A 21,972-nucleotide genomic window follows, 5' to 3' on the forward strand; every position below is an offset into this window, starting at 1 on the left:
ATTCTGTCGCCTTTGAATAGCAGACCATCAACGAGCGAAATCTCACTAGCCACCTCGACATACCTTTTCAGGTCAGGTGACAGCCCATGCACAGTTGGCCATGATGTAGTGCAGAAGGTAGCCATCCTGGAAAGTGTTTCGTCTGACTGGATGCTTGCCCTGATTTTGTCCAGCATTTGGTTTGAAGCAGGGAGTTGTTCAAGTGCTAATTCTTCAAACTCGCGCACTGCACTCTCGAGAGTTCTTTCTTTGTCTGCTGGTTTCCCAGATGGCTTCCGGGACAGAAGGTCAGTTGTGTACAGCTTTTTGCCTGGAGTGTGGGACATGGTGTAATCGTACTCCAAAAGGCGCATCTTGAAACGTTGAAGGCAAGGACTCAGCTCGTCAAGTCGTTTAGTCGTCAGCAGCGGTATTAACGGCTTGTGGTCCATTTCCACGTGAAAGGTTGATCCCAGCAGGTATTTGCGGAAATGTTCGCAAGCCCATGTGATTGCCAGTGCCTCCTTTTCGAATTGGGCATATCTTTGTTCTGTATCCCTAAGGGAGCGTGATGCATATGCCACAGGTAGGAGATTTGTAGGAGTACAGCCCCAAGACCGTATGAGGAAGCATCCACAGACACTGTGTGAGACGACTGAGCATCGTAGTGAGTGATAATCGGCGTCCTGCTTAAAGCTTGCTTGAGTTTGTCAAAACTCTGTTGCTGAGCTGGGCCCCAGTGCCAGTCGGCGTCTTGGTGGAGCAAGTCTCTGAGAGGCTTCGTAAAGTCTGCTAGCTCTGGAAGAAATTCCGCTAGGTGGTTTGCAGAGCCCAACAAAGACCTGACTTCTGACACATCACATGGTGGGTCAAGCTGGACTATGGCCCTGACCTTTTCCGGGTCGGTACTGACTCCTGTTGAGTTTACGACGTGTCATAAGAATGTTACTTTTGTTTTTCAAAAGGAGCACTTGTCGATGTTGAGGGTAACACCTGCATCTTCCAGCTTCCTCAGCACCAGCAGTAGGTTGGTGTCGTGTTCCTCAGTTGTCTTCCTTGAGACAATGATGTCATCTTGTAGACAACTCACACCATCTAGTCCTTCGAGCACACGGAGCATTTCTCGTTGGTAGAACTCTGGCGCTGTGGAGATTCCGAAGGGAAGCCTCAGGAACTGGAACCTGCCAACTGGTGTGATGAAGGTTGTGTGTTCGCGAGAGTCCTTGGACAGTGGCACCTGCCAGTACCCTGCTCGTGCATCTAGGCGGCAGAAAACTGTTGCACCTGCTAATTTTGCAAGACACTCGTCCACCGTAGGCATGAGCACACGTTCGCATATTATTTGTTGGTTGAGTTGACCATAGTCCACGCAGATGCGCAGCTCATTGTTCTTTTTTCATGCGACAACTATTGGAAAACACCACTCGGTTGCTCGCTCGATCTTCTGGATGACTCCCAAGTCTTCCATCCTTTCTAGTTCTTTTTTCACAAGTGGAAGCAGTGGAAGAGGCATGTGCCTAGGATAACTGACTGCATATGGCTCAGCATCCTTTTTGGCTTTGATGCGGTACTCAGTCTTCATGACTCCAAGCCCAGACGTCAGCTTTGGGTATGACGCCAAGAAGTTGGGGACATCAGTTGATTGTGCGAGGCTTTCGTCTAGCTCAAGAGGGCGCTGTAAAATCCCAAGTGATTCTATAGCTGGTCGACTGAGCAGTGGTTCTTTTAATCCTTTGATGACGAAGACTGCTTCTTGGACTTCAGTGTTGCACCAGGTGACTGTTGCATCGATGTAGCCAACAGTGGCTATCGCTGTCTGGCCTGGGCCTATCAACAGCTGTTGCGTTGACTTGATGGGTCTCATGACGGTTCTGTCGTACTGATCGTGTGCGATTGCAGTCACATCCGCGCCGGTGTCGACCTTGAAGGTAAAAGGCAAGTTGTTCGTGGTAGCAGTAATCCTCCACGGCGTGTTCACTCCCACTTTGATTTCGCCTAGATATAGCTCTCCAACATCTTTTGGTCATTGTCGGATACTAGAGGTCTCGTCCTTCGGCTTAGACATGCAGACGCGGGCGTAGTGGCCTTTTTTCCCACACTGGTTGCACGTCTTGTCTATCGCGGGACACTGTGTCTTCGTGTGGTCACGCACACCACCACACCACTTGCAGCGTTCGTCTCCCGTCTTGTGCGTACGTTGAGGGCGCGACTTGAAAGGCACCTTCGCTTCGTTCCGGTGAGTTTTGATGTTTGTCTGGCCGCAAACTTCCCCATGTCGAGAGCTGGCTGTTCGATGGAGCGAATTTCCTTGTGTTGAAGTTTCACGCTCTCTGAATTGCGGGCAGCTGTGATTGCTTTTTCGAGAGTGAGTTCTGCGTCAAGCTGCAGGCTCTCGCTGAGTTTTACGTCTTGCAAGCCGACCACGAGCCTGTCCCGAATCAGTTCGTTTTGAGAGTTCCGTAATTGCATCTTTCGGCCATCTTGAACAGTTCAGTCGCAAATGCGTCGACGTTTTCATGCTGCTCTTGTTTTCGAGAGTTAAATCGCGCTCTCTCATAGATAACATTCTTTCGAGGTGGGAAATGCTTTTCAAAAGCACTCACCACGGTGGAGTACGATGCCATCTGTTCGTCTGTCAGTTTCAAAGCAGCGAGCACGTCCTCCGCTTCTTCGCCCATGGCTTAGAGTAATGTGTTGATTTGCGTCGTCTCGTCCTGTCCTGTCAGACCGGAGATGAGTCGGTAGCGTTCCTACCTGTGGTGCCATCGTGTCCGATCTTCGGGCTTGCGGAAATCGAGCTGTGTCGGCAGTTCCATGGTGAGCGGGTTGAACGTCATTCTCGGAGTGCCGCTCGCGCGCTCTTCGTTCGCGCCGCGAGTGTCTGGCATGATGCTGCGGCCGCTTACGTTGGGCTCGCTGTTCTTCTGGATGTCACGCTGCGTTGGTTATCTCGCCGCTGCCACCATGTGGTGGACGTAGCCGGTATAACAAGCAAAACTGTTTATTTTTACATCAGGTAATGGCGCCTGTTTTCACTCTGTTTGGCGTGGTCGCCCATGCCAGAGTCTCCCGGCGGTCCGCCTGGTTAGCTTGCCGCTTGGGGCACTGTCGTCAGTGGCGCCCACAACAGATCCAGACCATGAAAGGAAAATAACTAGGAGATAATGATTGGGATAGAGCACATTTGGTAGGTACTTGCAGATTATGACTAGCAGCTTACCGGTATCACTAAAGAGGAAAATATATAACAAGTGCATGGAGGCTTACAAAAAGGGTTCTACTTAAGTTGAGGACAATGCAGAGAGCTATGGAATGCAAAATGGTAGGCATAATCTTAAAAGATAGGAAGCGTGCAGAGTGAGTCAGAGAAGTAACTTGAGGTACTGGCATTCTAGTGCAAATCAAGGGGAAGAAATGGGCATGGGTAGTGCATGTAGTGTGAAAGGAGCATAACCGATGGTCAGTAAGGGTAACAATTAAATTGGATTCCAAGGGAAGGAAAGTGTAGTAGGGGGTGGCAGAAAATTAGTTGGGTGGATGAGGCTAAGAAGTTTTTGGGGGTCATGCGAATGTAGCTGGTGCAGGACCAGGGTAAAATAGTGGGGGGTATAGGAGAGGCCTTTGCCTTGCAATGGGTATAGTCTGGTTGATGATGGTGGTGACAGCTACTTGGGCCAAGTAATCACAGTATATCTAGATTGAAAAGAAAGAAATTGGAAGACAAAAAAGTTAGTCAATGCATTTGGCTCTAATTTCCAAGTTATGGAGAGCAGCTTGTCGCATCTCTGAAAAGGAAAGTTTGCAAGCAGTGGATCTTGGTAGTGTGTACTTTGGGGTCAAAATCCTGAAAACTAGAAATAAGACTGAAATAACAATGGTGCAGTGAGCAGTGAAAAGGAGAATCACAGGTGTAACATTGAGAGATGGAAAGAAAACAGCATAGATCAAAGTCACAGCAGCTGTGTTTATAATATGTTCACTATTCATTTAGTTTTTTTGTGTTAGCCCCGATTGACGTTACTGCCTTGGCTGTGCTACAGGCTGTGGCTAGTACCACGACTGGACCAAAGCCGACCTGCCCAACAGCTGGAGTACTGCAACCTGATCCCACAGCAGAAGGGCCCTGCAGGAATGTTTGGGATGCCCACATTTGAAACGCTGCAAGCGCTCCTGCAGCGTTACAACAGTCAGCTAGTGTACCAGCGACCACCTGGTAGGCACAAGCAGCTTGCGTTCAGCCACCTCAAAAAAAATATTCAGAATGTGTAACATGGTGCTCATTGAATTCACAGTGTGCCATATGAGCACATTGAAGTCTTTACTGAATGGAGAGAAAAACAAATCGGTGATAGTGGGCCTAGTCACACTAGCTGCTTCATTTATATGTGCACTGGATGGGTACTCACACCATTGTTTCAGAAACCCAGCCCACATTCATGCCTTTAGCAACTGTCACACACTTGCCATTGCCATGGTAAGTGTCAATGCTTGAACGGCATGGTTTCAAAAAGTGAATGCTACTTCGATAGTGTCACATATTACATTCAGAGTTCAGCACTATCATCATCATCAGCCATTGTAGGGCTAAGGCCTCTCCCAATTTCCTCCAATTAAACTAATTAAATCAGCAAAATGCTTCACCGAATCGCCCACAAGTACCTGGGAGACGATGAGGAATTGCTAGACAAGATCCGAAAATGGTACGTGGGGGAGGTGGACATCCCTCTGCACAGAAGTGTATCGAGGAATTGAAAAGGAGAAACCCAACCGCCCCATCTCGGAGGGCGAGGTTTATGTGGTGGCCAAAATGGCTGTCTAGATAACGGTGGCGGGAGTAGACAAGATCAGCAACGCCATTATAAAAAAATCTAGGGGCAGAACAGAGTGCGAGCATCATGAAATTTTTGAATGACCACTGGGAGGCGGAGACTGCCGGAGGAGTGGGGGCATGCAGAAATCATCACCATCCCCAAGCTAGGCAAGAAGCCATACTTGGAGAATCTGTGGCCTTTCTCACTGACCCCATGCATAGAGAAACTGTATGAAAGGATCGTTATGATCAGACTTCAGAACTATTTGAAAGATAAAGATCTCATGCCACACACAATGTCTGGTTTCCGGCCTAAGCTATCGACGCAAGACATCCTTCTTCTCCTCAAGGAAGAGGTTGTTAGCAACATGCCAAAGTATGGACAGAACATGATCATGGCTATCGACCTCAAGGGGTGTTCGACAATGTTAGTTATGAAGCCATACTATCGGGTCTGAGCAACCTACATTTGCGGGCGAAAGATTCATGGTTACGTCAAGGCATTCCTTACGGATAGGACCGTGACTAGTATAGGGATCGGGGACTTGCGATCAGACAAGATCAGAATGCCTAACAAGGGTACGCCTCAAGGATTTGTAATCTTGCCCCTTCTCTTCAACATCGCTATGTTTAGTTTGGCGGAGAAGTTGAACGTCATAGACGGCATTTGGCACGCAATGTACACCGATGAAGTAACGATTTGAACGACGGAGGGCTCGCTAGGTCTCAAGGAGGAGAGGCTACAAGCAGCCGCCAACTGTGTCAACTGCTACGCAAGGGCTAGGGGACTTTCGTATTCGCCAGAAAAATCTAAAATTCTCTGAGTATATAGGCCCTGATACGACAGTATAAAGTTGGCCTCACCATTATGCTAGCCAGGGCTCGCAATATCAGAAGTGCACATGCTGAGAGTGTTGGGAATGTGGATTCGGTCCAATCAGAGGTCGGACCACACGATCAGATTGCTATCTGGATCTGCGGCCCAGATAACGAGAATGATTAGGTGAGTGACCTATAGAAGAAAGGGGATGAATGAGGAAGACACGCTCAAGTTAGCGCAGGTGCTTGTGGTAAGCAGAGCCACGTACAGTCTTCCCTAGCAAGTGGAAGCGATCCTCAGGAAGGCGTACAAGACAGCTCAAATTCGCTCATGTCTTTGGTCTTTTCTGCGATTGCTCCAAAAACATTCTCATTCAGACCGAAAGAGCTCTTATATCCCTTCATGTGCCTGAGCAAACAGCTCTTGCTGGGAAGCACCATTATATTGTGCCTGCGAATGTGTTCGTACAGCTTGGGGCTTTTTATCCTCATTAGGATGCACTCTAACACCCACTCCTGACTGTATTTCATTCCTTGCGTTCCTTTTCTTTTGGAAGCGTGAAAGCGTGCTTGCACTTGCTGTCGCTGTTTTTCAGGTAGTCCAGTGAGGCTCTGTTCAAGCTTCTCTTCAGGAATAGTTGCATTCTCTTTCTTCATCTTTGAAATTGTGGTTTGAAGTTTACCAACCTTTGCCTTTTTGCGACGGAGCTGCAGGTTGCATTTGACGAGTTTTTTCGATGCGCTCGCTGCAGAAACTACTGTCTTCTTCCTCTTATAACAGGCTTGGTTCACCAACAGCCTCCTAAAGTATCTGCACTGCACACATGGCCTCTCATCTTGCGATACCCCAGGACAACTTTTGCTGTGCAGCCTGTTTCCGTGCAGCCTATAATTAGCTTGGCCGTGACTACGATGCTGTTCACTTGGCGCCAAGCTCTGCTCAAGCCCAGGACACACTCACATTTGGTCAACAGAGCGAAGAAGATTTTCGACAGCTTTGGTATCAAGCACATCGACTTTCTTCAGAGTTGCGCCTTGCACGAACACGGTGCAGTGATAGTGCGTATCCTGTGCCGAGCACAACACAAGCTTCCTAAAGCAAACACTGTCACCTGCAAGCGCACAAACACTAAATGCACTTGTTCTTGGTGCTTCTGCAACTAAGTTTCTGGACCAGCATGGACTTGGAAGCTTTTCATCTTTCAAGTGGCCTAACTTTTCCGCGGTGCACGCATCACGAAGCACTGTTGGGTCGTCTGCGCCCACGTTCGTCGGTACTGTCAGCCCCGAAAACAGCAGATGCACAGGACGTACCGTCGTTTCCTTTCATTCGTTTGCCGAGCACTTCTCCTCTTGACGTCCTCGACTTCCTCTTTTGAGGCAACTTCTTCGACAAATACGTGGGTGTGTTCGGAAAAAGTGTCGGTACTGCATCCTCAGTGAGGCATGGTCGGCCGCGGGGAATCTTTACGACCTCACCATTTACAACATGGGTGTAGTCACGCTCGATGAATCTTTGCTCAAAGTGCAACTCGCATAGCACCGATGTCTTCTCCAGGGGTTTGTCTGCTGGTGGAATCGCCCGCTGCCACACTTTGAACCTTTGGTCATCACTTGGCGCAGCAAAGGTAGATACCTTCGTGCCTTTCTTCCTGGCGGAGACGTACCCTGAAGTGCAGCCGGGGGCGAAACAGTGCGTTTGATGCTTAGGGCATTTTTCCATTGCCACGCTTGCGCTTATGGCACGTTAAGGCTACACTGCACAAATGAAATCATAATCGATAGCACACAAACGCTCAGACCAGCCTTAAAGAACGGCGCGCACAGCCAGTCAACCACAGAAAAGTGATTCAGCCGGTGCAGGACAGCGGGGAGGAGAGATCTGATGATGATGATGATGATTTATTGACCATAGCCTTTGTATCGGGTTGGCACTGTGTTGGTGCCCCAGTTGTAAAAAAATAAAAGAAGAGAAACAACAACACACATCTAATATTTGAAAATTCTCAAGGCTTGCCTACTGCAGCCCACCAATCGGCGAGTCGCCTTTTGGCTGTCTTCACAGCGGCTGTTCTTTCAGCGGCACTCGCGCCTCCACCGGGAGGATCGTCAGGCGTTTGAAAGTCTAGCACCTGTGCGAGTGTGGTGTCCTCTGGAAGCATTGGCCGGATACTCGCGCACCGCACTATAATATGTTCAATTGTTTCGGCTTCACCACCGCACAGCCGACACAGTGTGCACGAGATCGTTCCATCGTACCCGCTTCGGTATGCCAGCATTCTGAGAGCTCCCACTCTGGACCCAAAGAACAGGGCGCTGCCGACGCTGTTGTCATATAGATGGTCGTTACCGATGCGGTGCTTGTGGCTCCGGTATAAAGTCAGGGTGGCCTTCTCTTCCACGCTTGAGCCCCACAAGACGCGTTCAGCCTCGGCTACTCGTTCGTGCACCTCGGCAGCTCATTTGCCTGCCATGTCTGCAGCGATGGGGTTCTTGAAAAACCCGAACCTCTTTTCCAGTTGGTAAATTCGGGCCGTCCAGCTCGTCCTAAGGCAGGTCGCCATAACATAATGAAACACACGGCGTACCCATCGCTCGCGTGCCATAAACAGAAGTCAGCCGCGATACCGTAATTTGCTGGAGGCTTCGCGTGCTTCGATTTTCACCGTAACAACTTGGTGGAAGGTGCTCCGTTCAATCCCTACCTACGGCGCAGCAAGACCAACTGGAGTTTCGATGTAATCGCTGCCTTGCTGGACTGCCACCACTCCCGACCATCATGGACCACGCCAACTCAACCATGCAAGTTGCGACGCTGCAAGCCAGGCTGGCGACAGGCCTGCCCTCTCCAGCCCTATTCCATCCCAGCCTTACCAAGAACCACGACCGCTTGCAGGAGAAGAAGGTGAGGACATTGAGAAGGGGCTACTTCATTATCAACGAGTTAGTCGGTACAACCTGTGGTGTCATCTTGAGATGCACTGTGCGCGCCCGTCCTTTTCCTTTCCTTTCCCTCACCCAGCTCTCACAGAAGTCATGTGACCGTTCTGGGTGTGGATATATTTGATGGGGCGAAACATTAAAGAAGGTCATTCTTGGTCAGGATACCACAAGCGTCTTTCTGCTTATCTGACATGGTGTCAGAAGTGGGATAAACGTAGCACCGCTGCAGCCCCGTCAATCGCGAACGACCAGCAATTGCATCAAAGCGTTCCGGGGGCAAGTGACAAGCAACGCTTCGAAATGGCGAGAATCAAGCCTCCGAGGCCTTTTGACTTCCATAACGCTACGGACTGGCCTGCCTGGATGATGAATTTGATGACTACAGGTTCGCGTCCAGACTACACGAGAAGCCAGACGAAGTTCAAGTAAGGACTCTTCTCTATACAATGGGCAGAAAATCGCGGCAGATTCTTCGATCGTTAAGCGTCACAGATGAAGAAATGAAGGACCTCAGCTCCATAAAGTCGAAGCTTCATAGCTACTTCGTCCACACCGAGAATAGTCTACGAGAGTGCTCGCTTTAATCAACGCAGCCAGCAGCTGGGCAAAACAGTAGACGAGTTCGCAACCGAGCTTAACAGGCTAGCAGACAGATGCGAGTTTAAGGACATGAAGGAACGCCTAATTAGAGACCGGTTCGTAGTCGGTCAATGGAACAATGCGTTGTCGGAAGAACTGCAGATGGATCCGAATCTCGCGCTGAACATTGCTTTGGCAAAAGTGCGTACGAGCGAAACGGTGAAGAAACGGCAAGCTGAGCTAAAGGGGACGACAGTGCGGTCGCTGCGGTAAAGTCTAAGAAAATGGCGTGTAGAAACACGTTTACACACAAGCAGAAGACTGCTAACTGCCAAAACAGCTGTAGTTTCTGCGCCGGACCATCTCATCTGAGAAGCAGTTGCCTAGCGCAACAAGAAAGGTGGAAGTTTTATCGAAAGTTAGGCCACTGTGAAAAAGCATGCCAAAAGAAGAAGCAAGCAGACGGTAATCTTGACGGCGTTTTTGAATCTGATAAATTTCTCAGCACGGTCGAGCAGTCACAGAAACGCGCCTCTGCACACTTCGTCAAGGTGCTGATAAATGACCACGAGGTTTCCATGAAAGTGGATACTGGAGCGGAGGTGACAGTCGTAGGTGAAGATTTTCCTTTCCTTCCGCGTTCCTTGGACCAAGCGGGCAATCTTATCGGCCCGAGCAATGCAAGCATTCGTACAATTAGAAAGTTTGTCGTTGAATTGGTTGGAAAGACAGCCGTTCACACCAAACTATTTACGTCGTGCACAACTTGCGCACGCCCCTGTTGGGACTGCCAGCTATCAAAGCTCTAGGAATTGTGCATTTTCTGGATGAGTTGTCGACTGCTGATGATGTGGTACCCAAATATTCCAAAATATTCCTGGGAACAGGCTCCATAGCCGGGGAACATACAATACGCCTCGTGCCAAATGCAGTCCCGTATGCTGCAGCAGGACTTTTTGACGGGTTAGTTGGTACATGATCTTGATTTTTATAGCGCTGAAGAAACACCACAGGAAGGAAGACACAAAAGGACAGAAGCGCAACTTCCAATTTTAATGAGCAGAAAAGGAACCCAGGCACTCTTTTATAATCTCTGGTCTGCAGGAATGTGCGATAACCACCACACTAAATCAGAAAAAAAAAACTGTAACACTAGGCAGGATTGAACCAGTTCAATCATGACAAAACACATGGGTGAAAGGCAGGTCGCATGGATAAAGACAAAAAGACAAGAAACAAGAAAATGATAAAGGCGAGCAACCACAAGAGATTAAAAAACCGAAGATGACATGAGAGAGAGAAGTAAAAAATAAGAGCATAAAACTCAGTCGCTCCGGTCTTGTGCGAAATTTTTCTGGCTTCTTTTGATCGGCGACTAGAAGCTTGTTTGTGAAACTCTACAGTCTCTCGAATATTTAGATATGTAGATGACTATCTTGTGCTTCTTAATGTACCTGCCCACAGTGACGCTGATACTTTTATCGCGCAGACCCTGAGTTCTTTTAATTCTACCTCGACTGGATTGAAATTTACGCATGAATTAGTAGATAATGGTTGCCTTCAATTTCTGGACCTGAAACTTTCCTTCGCCAACACACACGTGTGTTGGATGTATCAGCCTCGCTCAAAGAAGGCTCTTTTAGCTTATGATAGCTCCCACTTAAAGGTAGTAAAGCGTGGCATAGTTTCACTTTTCCTAAGATCTGCCCTAGATAAATCTTGCCCGCACAAGATGGATGAAAGCTTCCAGTATCAGACTGGAAGAATCCTTTCTGCAGGCTACCCTGTGCATATGGTCACCAGCGTGTCCGAAAGCCTTCTTCAAAGAATCAAGAAGCCAGGCAACAAATGAGAGGCCGAAAAGAAACCCCATCTGCACGGTCTCTCGCACAATTTGAAAAAAGTGGCAGCCTGGCACGGTGTACAGCTAATCTTTTCAGCTCCCTGCAAGCTGGCAAGCATTTGCCCGAGGGTGTCAGGAAAGCGTTTCAACGAGGCCTGTACTGTAAAGCATCAAAACATGTTCACCCAGTGCACCGGCAAGGTGGTGTACGAGATTCCGTTGACCTGTGGCAAGGTTTATGGCAGACGGGGAAATGTTTCAATGAGCGGGCTCGAAGGCACAATGTGACTATAAAGAACAAGACACCTTGCTATACATTGTAGCCGCTGTGAAAATTGCCCTCCCAAGTTTCAGGAAACCAAGTTTCTAGCCAAGGCACAGGACAAGACAGAAAGAGAAGTTATTGAGGCTTTTTACATTCATCAAAGAAAAGACAAGTGCGTTAGCACGCCCTCTATACTCCTTTCTAAAGACGAACTCTGCTTTTTGGAAGGATATGTGTAGTTCTTTTCACCGTTTTCTTTTTTTTAATGATTTTAGGCACCTTTTACGCGCTGCCATCCACCGTTTGAGTTTTATGCTTTTATCTTTGACTTCTCTCTCTCATGTCATCTTCGGTTTTTTAATCTCTTGTGGTTGCTCGCCTTTATCATTTTCTTGTTTCTTGTCTTTTTGTCTTTATCCATGCGACCTGCCTTTCACCCATGTGTTTTGTCATGATTGAACTGGTTCAATCCTGTCTAGTGTTACTTTTTTTTTTTTTTTGATTTAGTGTGGTGGTTATCGCACATTCCTGCAGACCAGATATTATAAAAGAGTGCCTGGGTTCCTTTTCTGTTCATTAAAGTTGGAAGTTGTGCTTCTGTCCTTTTGTGTCTTTCTTCCTGTGGTGTTTCTTCAGCGCTATAAAAATCAAGATCCCGTATGCTGTGTCTACACCACGACGGATTCCTATACCCATGAAAGAAAGGGTCAAGGAAGAGCGAGAAGGAATCATAGAGAAGGTCGAAGAGCCTACAGAATGGTATGCGCCTATTGTTCCTGTGGTGAAGCCGTCTGGAGCAGTTAGAATATGTGTCGACTTCACGCAACTGAACCAGTTTGTAAGACGGGAGTGCCTTCAGCTGCCAACGGTAGAGCAAGTCATGGGTAGCTTTCAGGAAGCCAAGGTCTTCTCTAAACTGGACTCCAATTCCGGTTTCTACCAAGTACAGCTTTCCAGTTCAGTTCAGTTCAGTTCAGGCGTTCAGTCGTGTCCGACTCTTCGTGACCCTATGGACCATGTCACGCCACGCTTTCCGGTCTCTCACTATCTTCCTAACATCACATAACTTCATCTGCAGTGCCTCGAGGATGCCATCTAACCATCGCGTTCGCTGCCTACCCCTTCTCCGGCGACCCTCAACCTTTCCCAACATCAAATCTTTCTCCAGCGACTCCTCTCTTCTCATCAGATGACCAAAGTAGCTGAGCTTTAACTTTAGAATTTGACCCTCCAATGAGCAGTCAGGGTTTATGGTCGACAATATCGACTGATTTGATCTTCTGGCAGTCCAAGGAACTCTCAAGAGTCTTCGCCAGCACCACAATTCAAACGCGTCAATTCTTCGGCGGTCAGCCTTTTTCACAGTCCAACTCTCGCATCCATACATCACAACTGGAAAGACCATAGCACGAGTTATACGGATCTTGGTTGGCAGACTAATGTCTCTGCTCTTTACTAGGCGGTCAAGGCTAACCATTGCTCTCTTTCCCAGAAGCAGGCGTCTCCTAATTTCATGGCTGCAGTCTCCTTCCGAGGTAATCTTGGAGCCCAAGAACAGAAAATCTGTCACAGCTTCCACTTCTTGTCCATTGATGCTCCAGGACTTGATAGGGCAAGACGCCATGATCTTTGTCTTTTTAATGTTCAGTTTAAGCCCAAACTTCTCACTCTCTTCTTGTACGCGCATCAGAAGTCTCTTGAGTTCCACTTCACTTTCTGCCATTAAAGTGGTATCATCCGCATATCTAAGGTTGTTGATACGTTTTCCAGCAATCTTCACTCCAGCTGAAGACTCGTCCAGACCGGCCTTCCTCATGATGCACTCTGCATATAGGTTAAATAGACAGGGCGACAGTATGCAGCCTTGCCTCACCCCTTTCTCAATCGGAAACCAATCAGTAAGACCATGCCCAGTTCTGACTGTGGCCTCTTGCCCTTCATACAGGTTCCTGAGTAGACAGATGAGGTGAATTGGAACTCCCATCTCTTGGAGAGCTTGCCACAATCTGCTGTGATCTACGCAGTCAAACGCTTTCGCATAATCAATAAAGCAGAAGTAAATGGGTTTCTGGAACTCTCTTGCTTTTTCCATGATCCAGCGAAGGTTGGCAATTTGGTCTCTAGTTCCTCTGCCCTTGCGAAACCCAGCTTGCACGTCCGGAAGCTCCCGATCCACATACTGCTGCAGCCTACCTTGCAGGATTTTTAACATCACCTTGCTAGCATGCGAAATAAGCGCGCTCGTGCGGTAGTTGGAACAATCTTTGGCACTGCCTTTCTTTGGAATGGGGATGTAAACTGACCTCCTCCAATCCTGTGGCCACTGCAGGGTTGTCCAAATCTTCTGACATAATGTATGCAGAGTGTTAACAGCGTCGTGGTTGAGGTTTTGAAGCAACTCAGCTGGAATACCATCAATTCCGCTAGCTTTGTTCTTAGCAAGGCTGGCTAAGGCCCATTCAACTTCACTCTTCAGGATGCCCGGCTCGAGATCAGTAATCACAACCGTCTTATGTTCGGTTTGCACATCCGGGTCCTTCTTGTACAGTTCTTCTGTGTATTCCTGCCACCTCTTCTTTATCTCTGAGGCTTCAGTGAGGTCCTTGCCTCGTTTGTCCTTTATCACGCCCAGCTTGGCACAGAAGCTTCCTTTGATATCTTTGATTGTCTTATACAGAGCTCTTGTGTTCCTTAATTGGCTGTTGTCCTCAACTGCTTGGCACTGTATGTTCAGGAAGGCATTCTTATCTCTCCTTGCTATTTTCTGAAAATCCGCATTGAGAACCTTGTATCTTTCTCTTTCCCCCATAACTTTTGCCATCCTCCTTTCCTCAGCTATTTGCAAAGCCTCTTCAGATAACCAGTTTGCTTTTTTGCATTTCTTTTGCTTTGGAACTACCTTAGTAGCAACTTCTTGTATTATATCACGAACATCAGTCCACATCTCTTCGGGCTCTTTGTCTTCTAGATCTAATTCTTGAAATCGATTCCTCACTTCCACAGCATATTCTAATGGAATTTGATCCACATCATACCTGAAAGGCCTTCTAGTTTTCTGCGTTTTCCTCAATCGAAGCTTAATTTTGGCAACAAGAAGCTGATGATCGGTGCCACAATCGGCCCCAGGCCTTGTTTTTACTGCTTGTATAGCGCTTCTCCATCTCTGCCGGCAAATAATATAATCGATCTGATTTCTGTACAGACCGTTCGGTGAAATCCACGTGTACAGGCGCCTCTTGTGCTGTTGAAAATGAGTATTCGCTATGGTCAGGTTGTTTTCTTGACAAAACTCTACTAGCCTCTGCCCAGCTTCATTTGGCTCACCAAGACCGAACTTGCCTGTAATTCCGGATATTTCTTCACTCCCGACCTTAGCATTCCAGTCTCCTATGAGAAAAACGACGTCTGATGATGGGGTGCGGTCTAAAAGGCATTGTAGGTCCGCATAAAATCTCTCAACGTCAGCTTCTTCAGCAGTAGTGGTCGGTGCATAGACTTGGATAACTGTTATGTTCAAAGGGTGACCTTGGATCCGAAGTGACATCATTCGGTCGTTTTTGGGGTTGTACCCTAGCACTGCTTTGCCCATTCTGCTGTTTACTATGAGAGCGACCCCATTCCTTCTCTTGGATTCGTGCCCACAATAAAAGACATAATGGTCGCCGAAGTTAAATTCTCCCATTCCGGTCCACTTGAGCTCGCTGATACCCAAGATATCAATGTTCAATCTGTCCATTTCTCGCTTGACGATATCCAGTTTACCTTGCGTCATAGATCTTACATTCCATGTTGCTATGTGATATATCTCCTTGCAACATCGGACTTTCCGGTCGCTTCCCGACACATCCACAACTGAGCCTGAGCGTCCTTTTGGCTTTAGCCCAGCCGCTTCATTCGTCCTGGAGCTACTAGGAATCGCCCTTTGTTCATCCCCAGTAACATGTGGGACGCCTTCCAACCTGGGGGACTCATCTTCCGGCGCCATATCAATAATGGTATTGTGACTGGCCATAGGGTTTTCTTGGCAGGAAATACTGGAGTGGGTTGCCATTACCTTCTCCAGTGAATCACATTTTGTCAGAACTCTCTGCCGTGACCTGTCTATCTTGGGTGGCCCTACACAGCAGAGCTCACGACTTCATCGAGTTTTTATTTCATCGTTTGGGCGGTACTGCTACCGCAGGCTACCTTTCGGAATCACATCAGCGCCACAAATTTTTTAAAGGAAGTTCTCGCAAGTCCTAGAAGGTCTAGATGGTGTGCTGAACTACATGGATAACATTCTGGTGTGGAGCACGACAACCGCCTACGTAACGTGCTTGACCGACTGCAAAAGACGGGCGTGACCCTCAACAAAGAAAAAGGTTGTTTCTCTGTTGAGCAGGTGAAATTCCTGGCCATTATTTTTGACGCCAGTGGTGTGCGCCCAGACCCCGAGAAAGTTAGGGCAATCCAAAAGTTGCCCTAACCTAAAAATGTCGCGGAAGTTCGCTCATTATCGGGCATGATGAACCACCTCGCAAGGTTCCTTCCCGACACTGCGTCGCTATCGGCGCCTCTACGCAGCCTCCTCAACAAAGACAGCAACTGGTCTTGGGGAATACAACAGGAGGAAGCCTTTGAGAAAATCAAGGCAGCTCTGAGCTCGAGCAGGTGTCTGGCAAGGTAAAACCCCGGGTACTCAAAAATCGTGTCAGCAGACGCGTCTTCGCAAGGGCTTGGAGCAGTTCTACTCCAGGATCAGCCGTGAGGCAAAAGAAGGCCTGTAGCATATGCCTCCAGATCACTCACGAAAACTGAGCAGAGATACTCGCAGATGGAGAAGGAAGCGTTGGCTTTGACGTGGGTAGCAGAACGCTTCGACGAATTTCTGCGAGGTCTCACGTTTTTGTTTGAAACTGATCATAATCCTCTGGTTTCGCTACTGGGTCGTGATCCTCTCGACTTTCTTCTACCGAGAATTCAGAGGTTCAAGATGCGTCTTATGCGGTACTCGTTTACACTTACGCACGTCCCGGGAGAAACCATTGCTACAGCGGACACTCTTTCGCGGGCCAGAGGGATGCAATCGGGACTGACCATCGGAGAACTGGGCACAGCGGACGCAGCCTGGCTATGTCACTAACCAGAAATCAGCTCTGCATTCTGCAGGTTAGTCCTCACGGTAGTTCACTGCGCAGCAATTTTTGCAGCCTTATTGCCCTGCCGTGCCCACGGAAGTGTCTCGACCTAGCATATGAATGTTTTCATGTTTGCAAGTTGCTTCCTTGTGGGGACATTGAGGCAAACCCTGGTCCAACACAGAAATAGCTGTTTGAGCAGTTGCTTGAAGGTCAAACTGCTATTTGTAAAGACATTTCAGAAATGAAAGCTCAACTAATTAATGCCAAAAAAATGATAAGAAACCTTCAACAGATGTTCACTAAACTTTAAGAAAAGCTATCGGAAGCTTCTTCTTCTCATGATGATCAGGTTGAAACTACCCTTAAATCATTGGAGCACGTCATTGGCTTCCAGACAAAAAGGTTAACAGATTTGGAGGACCAAAACAGGCGGTCAAATATAGTTATTCATGGCATAACTGACATCCCCGTTGAAACAGAAAAGCTGCTCAAGGAAAAGGTAATAACGGAGGTAATGAAGGATAAGTTGAATGTGGAGTGCAATTCTATCAACCCCATTCACAGGCTTGGCCGAGAAGGCACTAGCCGTCCAGTGATCATCTATCTCCAGGATTTCAATGAAAAGAAACTGATATTTGAAAACTGCAAAAAACTTAAAGACTCAAACATAAGTATTAGGAACGACTACTCTCAAGCTACACTAAAAAAAAAGGAAGCTTCTGTGGGACAGCGCACAAGCTGATAAACTTGAGGGTAAAACATATACCTAGTTCATGACAAACTCAAGATTGATAAAGAACTTTTTTTCTGGAATGAGGCCAAGAACATGCGTGTAAAGATAATCGGCAAACCCTCCCTGCAGGCAGAAACTTAACGCTTTTTCCAAAAGTGCGACAAGCAATTGCGTATTATTAACCCAAATGCTCGCAGCGTGTTAAACAAAACAGAAAATCTTGAAGTTACTTTATTAAAGCACTATCCACATATCGCTGTGATAACGGAGACGTGGCTGCGGTCTGAAATAAGTGACGAGGATGTGTTCCCTCAGTGCTATCAAGTTTTCCCGCAAAGATCGGAATTCCAGGGGAGGCGGCATTGCAGTCCTTATTAAAAACCATATAGAAGCTGTTGTCCTGGAAAACGATCCAAGTCTCGAAAGCTTAGGCGTAAAAATCACGTGTTGGGGCCACAAATTTATTTTGTTCGCCATTTACAGACCTCCCGATGCGCCGCCTGAGTATTTAGTCAAGCCGCAAGGAAACATTCGTTAATTCCAAACGAATAAATTGTTACTAGTAGGTGACCTAAATTTACCTGACATCAGTTGGGAACGTTTGCAATCACTTTTGCGGAACAGTAAACATTTAAAGACTATGCTTGACATAATGCTAACGCACAATTTAATTCAAATATTTCAGGAGCCAACACGTCTGCAAGGACGTTGCGAATCTGTGCTTGATCTGGTATTTTTGCCCAGAATGTTAACTGAGTATAATGTTGCAGCTGTAGAAGGTATATTTGATCACCGACTTTTCAGTATCGGTGTACCCATAGTCACTTCCGCCTCATGAAAAACCTGTAAAGCGATCCTTCGAGGACTTCTCATGCGCAAATGATGCAGCCATAATAGAACATATGGAAACCTGCCTCACAGACTTTAACGACAGTGATGTGACAACACTTTGGCACCATTTTAAAGACATTTGTCAGTTCTGTATTGATAACTCTGTGCCTGATAAATGCAAAGGAATTCGCAAACAAAATCCGTGGATGACACGTGACATTATTCGCATGACCCGCAAGATAAAAAGGTTAAATAAAAAATTCCTACAACTCGATCACGTTGAAGAAATGAAAGAAAAACTTGCGCGTGCAGTACAGACCTCGAAGGAATGCTACTTCAATACAGTATTACCAAACTTTATTGTTGAACAGCCCGAAAAGTTCTGGAATCATATGAGCAAAAAAAAGAAACCAGTATCCCAGATTTGCATTGATGGTTCAATCATTACCGATCGCCGAGATATTGCGAGTCATTTCAATTGTTATTTCCATAGTGTATTTTCTAATTCTGGCATTTGTTCATCCAATGAAAAAATGTTTCACCCATCTGAAACAAATTTTATTTCGTACCCTGGCATAGTTTCTATGCTATTAAACTTAAAAACTAAATCTTCATGTGGTCCTGACAACCTTGGAAATATTTTTTTGAAACGATATGCTGAATCCATTGCAAAGTTCCTTGTTATTATATTTCGTGCTTCATTAATCGCTGGAAAATTACCGGATGACTGGAAGATAGAGTTGTGCCCGTGTTCAAGAAGGGCGACCATTCATTATTAGGAAATTATCATCCAATATCACTGACATCCTCATGTAAGCTAATTGAACATATTGTTGCCAATCAGATTAATGAATTTCTGAATAAACACTCAATACTGTCTCATTTTCAGCACGGATTCAGAAAAGGCTATTCGACATTTACATAACTAGTCACCGTAATACATTCACTCGCCTCAAGCCTTGATAAAAATAGTCAGATTGATGCTCTGTTTCTTGAGTTTAGCAAAGCCTTCGATACTGTTCCACATGACAAACTGATACTAAAACTGTGACATCTTGAGCTTCCATAAATTTTGATCGTATGGATAACGAACTATTTAACAAATCGCCACCAGTTCGTAGCAATTAATGAGCAACAATCTGGCTGTCTTCCGCTCAGATCAGGAGTCCCTCAAGGAAGTGTCATAGGGCCATTGCTTTTTTTAATTTACATAAATGACATCACCACTACAATTAATTCCACTGTGAAAATCTGTTTGTTTGCGGACGATTGTGCGCTCTTTCGTGAAATCATGTCATCAAATGATCAAATTGATTTAAATGCTTCTCTTGCTGGTATTTTTGATTGGTGCAAAATCTGGAGAATGCGGCTTAACAGTGAAAAAACTGTCTTCGCGTCTCTCGTCAAAAATCTCCATTATCCTTTACTTACACGTTAGGTTCGTCGCCTTTGCAGGAACACACCAATTGTAAGTGGATCATGGAAAAAGCAAGAGAGTTCCAGAAACCCATTTACTTCTGCTTTATTGATTATGCGAAAGCTTTTGACTGCGTAGATCACAGCAGATTGTGGCAAGCTCTCCAAGAGATGGGAGTTCCAATTCACCTCATCTGTCTCCTCAGGAACCTTTATGAAGGGCAAGAGGCCACAGTCAGAACTGGGCATGGTCTTACTGATTGGTTTCCGATTGAGAAAGGGGTGAGGCAAGGCTGCATACTGTCGCCCTGCCTATTTAACCTATATGCAGAGTGCATCATGAGGAAGGCCGGTCTGGACGAGTCTTCAGCTGGAGTGAAGATTGCTGGGAAACGTATCAACAACCTTAGATATGCGGATGATACCACTTTAATGGCAGAAAGTGAAGTGGAACTCAAGAGACTTCTGATGCGCATACAAGAAGAGAGTGAGAAGTTTGGGCTTAAACTGAACATAAAAAAGACGAAGATCATGGCGTCTTGCCCTATCAAGTCCTGGAGCATCAATGGACAAGAAGTGGAAGCTGTGACAGATTTTCTGTTCTTGGGCGCCAAGATTATCTCGGAAGGAGACTGCAGCCATGAAATTAGGAGACGCCTGCTTTTGGGAAAGAGAGCAATGGTTAGCCTTGACCGCCTAGTAAAGAGCAGAGACATTAGTCTGCCAACCAAGATCCGTATAACCTGTGCTATGGTCTTTCCAGTTGTGATGTATGGATGCGAGAGTTGGACTGTGAAAAAGGCTGACCGCCGAAGAATTGACGCGTTTGAATTGTGGTGCTGGCGAAGACTCTTAAGAGTTCCTTGGACTGCCAGAAGATCAAATCAGTCGATATTGTCGACCATAAACCCTGACTGCTCATTGGAGGGTCAAATTCTAAAGTTAAAGCTCAGCTACTTTGGTCATCTGATGAGAAGAGAGGAGTCGCTGGAGAAAGATTTGATGTTGGGAAAGGTTGAGGGTCGCCGGAGAAGGGGTAGGCAGCGAACGCGATGGTTAGATGGCATTCTCGAGGCATTGCAGATGAAGCTATGTGATGTTAAGAAGATAGTGAGAGACCGGAAAGCGTGGCGTGACATGGTCCATAGGGTCACGAAGAGTCGGACACGACTGAACGCCTGAACTGAACTGAACTGAACCAATTATAAGTACTTGGGTGTCATAGTTGCTAACAATTTATTATGGAATTTACACATTGATAATATCTGTTCTTCGGCCTTGCGTAAATTATATTTTTTGCGGCACAAGCTTAAAAGTGCTCCACCTAACGTAAAATTGCTTGCCTATTATTCCTTAATTAGACCTAAACTTGAATATGCATGCAAAGTTTGGGACCCGTTTACTAAACAAAATATTAAATGTCTCAAAAGGGTACAGAGAAAAGCAGTACGATTTATCTATTCCAAATTCTCTCAATACGACTCTCCCTCAGAAATCATGCGTGATAATGACATTGAACTTCTTGAACATAGAAGGAAAAGCTTATGACTGCGATTATGCTTTGTAAAGAAAATTTAGCCTTTGACTCTTCATCTTATCTATCTCTTTCAACATCTAGGCTAATTCGACACCATCATTCAAATTCACTAACACCTTATTTTGCACGGACGGATGTATTCAACTTTTCGTTTTTTCCCCAACTATTGCAGATTGGAATGACTCGCTGTTGCCTGTTTCCATTGATTGATGTATTGTTCATTTGTAATATTGCTGTATTTTACCACCCTTCTTGGACCTGAGCAAGCTCTGCAAGATCTAATAAATAAATAAATAACTGTCCGAAGCGGACGTCTCGACTCACTAGGACGGAGTCATTCGATTTGCACTCTCAGATGGCACGCTTGACCGCATACGCTCAGAAAAGGCAACGGACCCAGAGTGCGCCTTGTTGCTCGAAGCGTGCACGCGGGGTTGGCCTGCAAAACACCGGGTACCGCCTCTTCTAAAACAGTTTTGGGCACATCGTGGCAACATCACGGTTTGCAAACAGCTACTTCTGAAGGATTCCAGACTAGAGATTCCACGAGCGCTGCGGAAAGAAATGCTACAGAGTCCACGAAGGACGTGAAGGCATCGTCCGCTGCCGCGCGTACGCAAAGGAGTCGTTCTGGTGGCCAGGAATCAGCCAAGAAATTGCAAGTAAACTGCCAAACGTGCGCGCAAGAGAGCACCCAATTTTGTGAACCAATGATGCCCTCTGAAGCAGCAGAGCTCCCATGGGAAAAAAATTAGAGTTGATTTATTCGAGATGAAAAGAGCTGTCTATCTTGTCGTTGTCGATTATATTACTCCAGGTATCCTGAGCTGGCCCTGCTGGATCGAGAAACATCGTCACAGATGGTCATCCAACGCCTGAAAAGCTTCTTTGCCAGGCACGGGATGCCGAAAACTGTGATATCAGACAATGGACCACAGTTCATATCATTTGCTTTCATTAATGTTTCAAGACATTACAGTTTCAAACGTGTCGCGAGTCCTCGTTACCCACAGGCTGACGGGGAAGTGGAGCACATGGTAGGGATACTCAAAAGGCTCCTTAAGAAGGCGCAGGAAACCTACATTGCCCTGCTG

The 21,972-nt window shown here is 46.6% G+C and overlaps 1 protein-coding gene and 1 pseudogene across 1 annotated transcript in view; both read left to right on the forward strand.

The window, feature by feature from the left end:
• Positions 1 to 21,972, forward strand: part of LOC146180267 (uncharacterized) — an 81,454-nt gene that overhangs the window by 9,986 nt on the left and 49,496 nt on the right. The window contains exon 3 of the mRNA XM_084579487.1: positions 4,020 to 4,192. Coding sequence (XP_084435613.1) covers positions 4,020 to 4,192 — 173 coding nt within the window. The remainder of the gene's footprint in view (positions 1 to 4,019; positions 4,193 to 21,972) is intronic.
• On the forward strand, positions 8,852 to 10,017 carry LOC146180268 (uncharacterized; annotated as a pseudogene).

This window comes from Amblyomma maculatum, chromosome 9 (assembly GCF_055883805.1).
Source record: "Amblyomma maculatum isolate TAMU_Amacu chromosome 9, ASM5588380v1, whole genome shotgun sequence".
Classification (NCBI taxonomy): Eukaryota; Metazoa; Arthropoda; class Arachnida; order Ixodida; family Ixodidae; genus Amblyomma; species Amblyomma maculatum.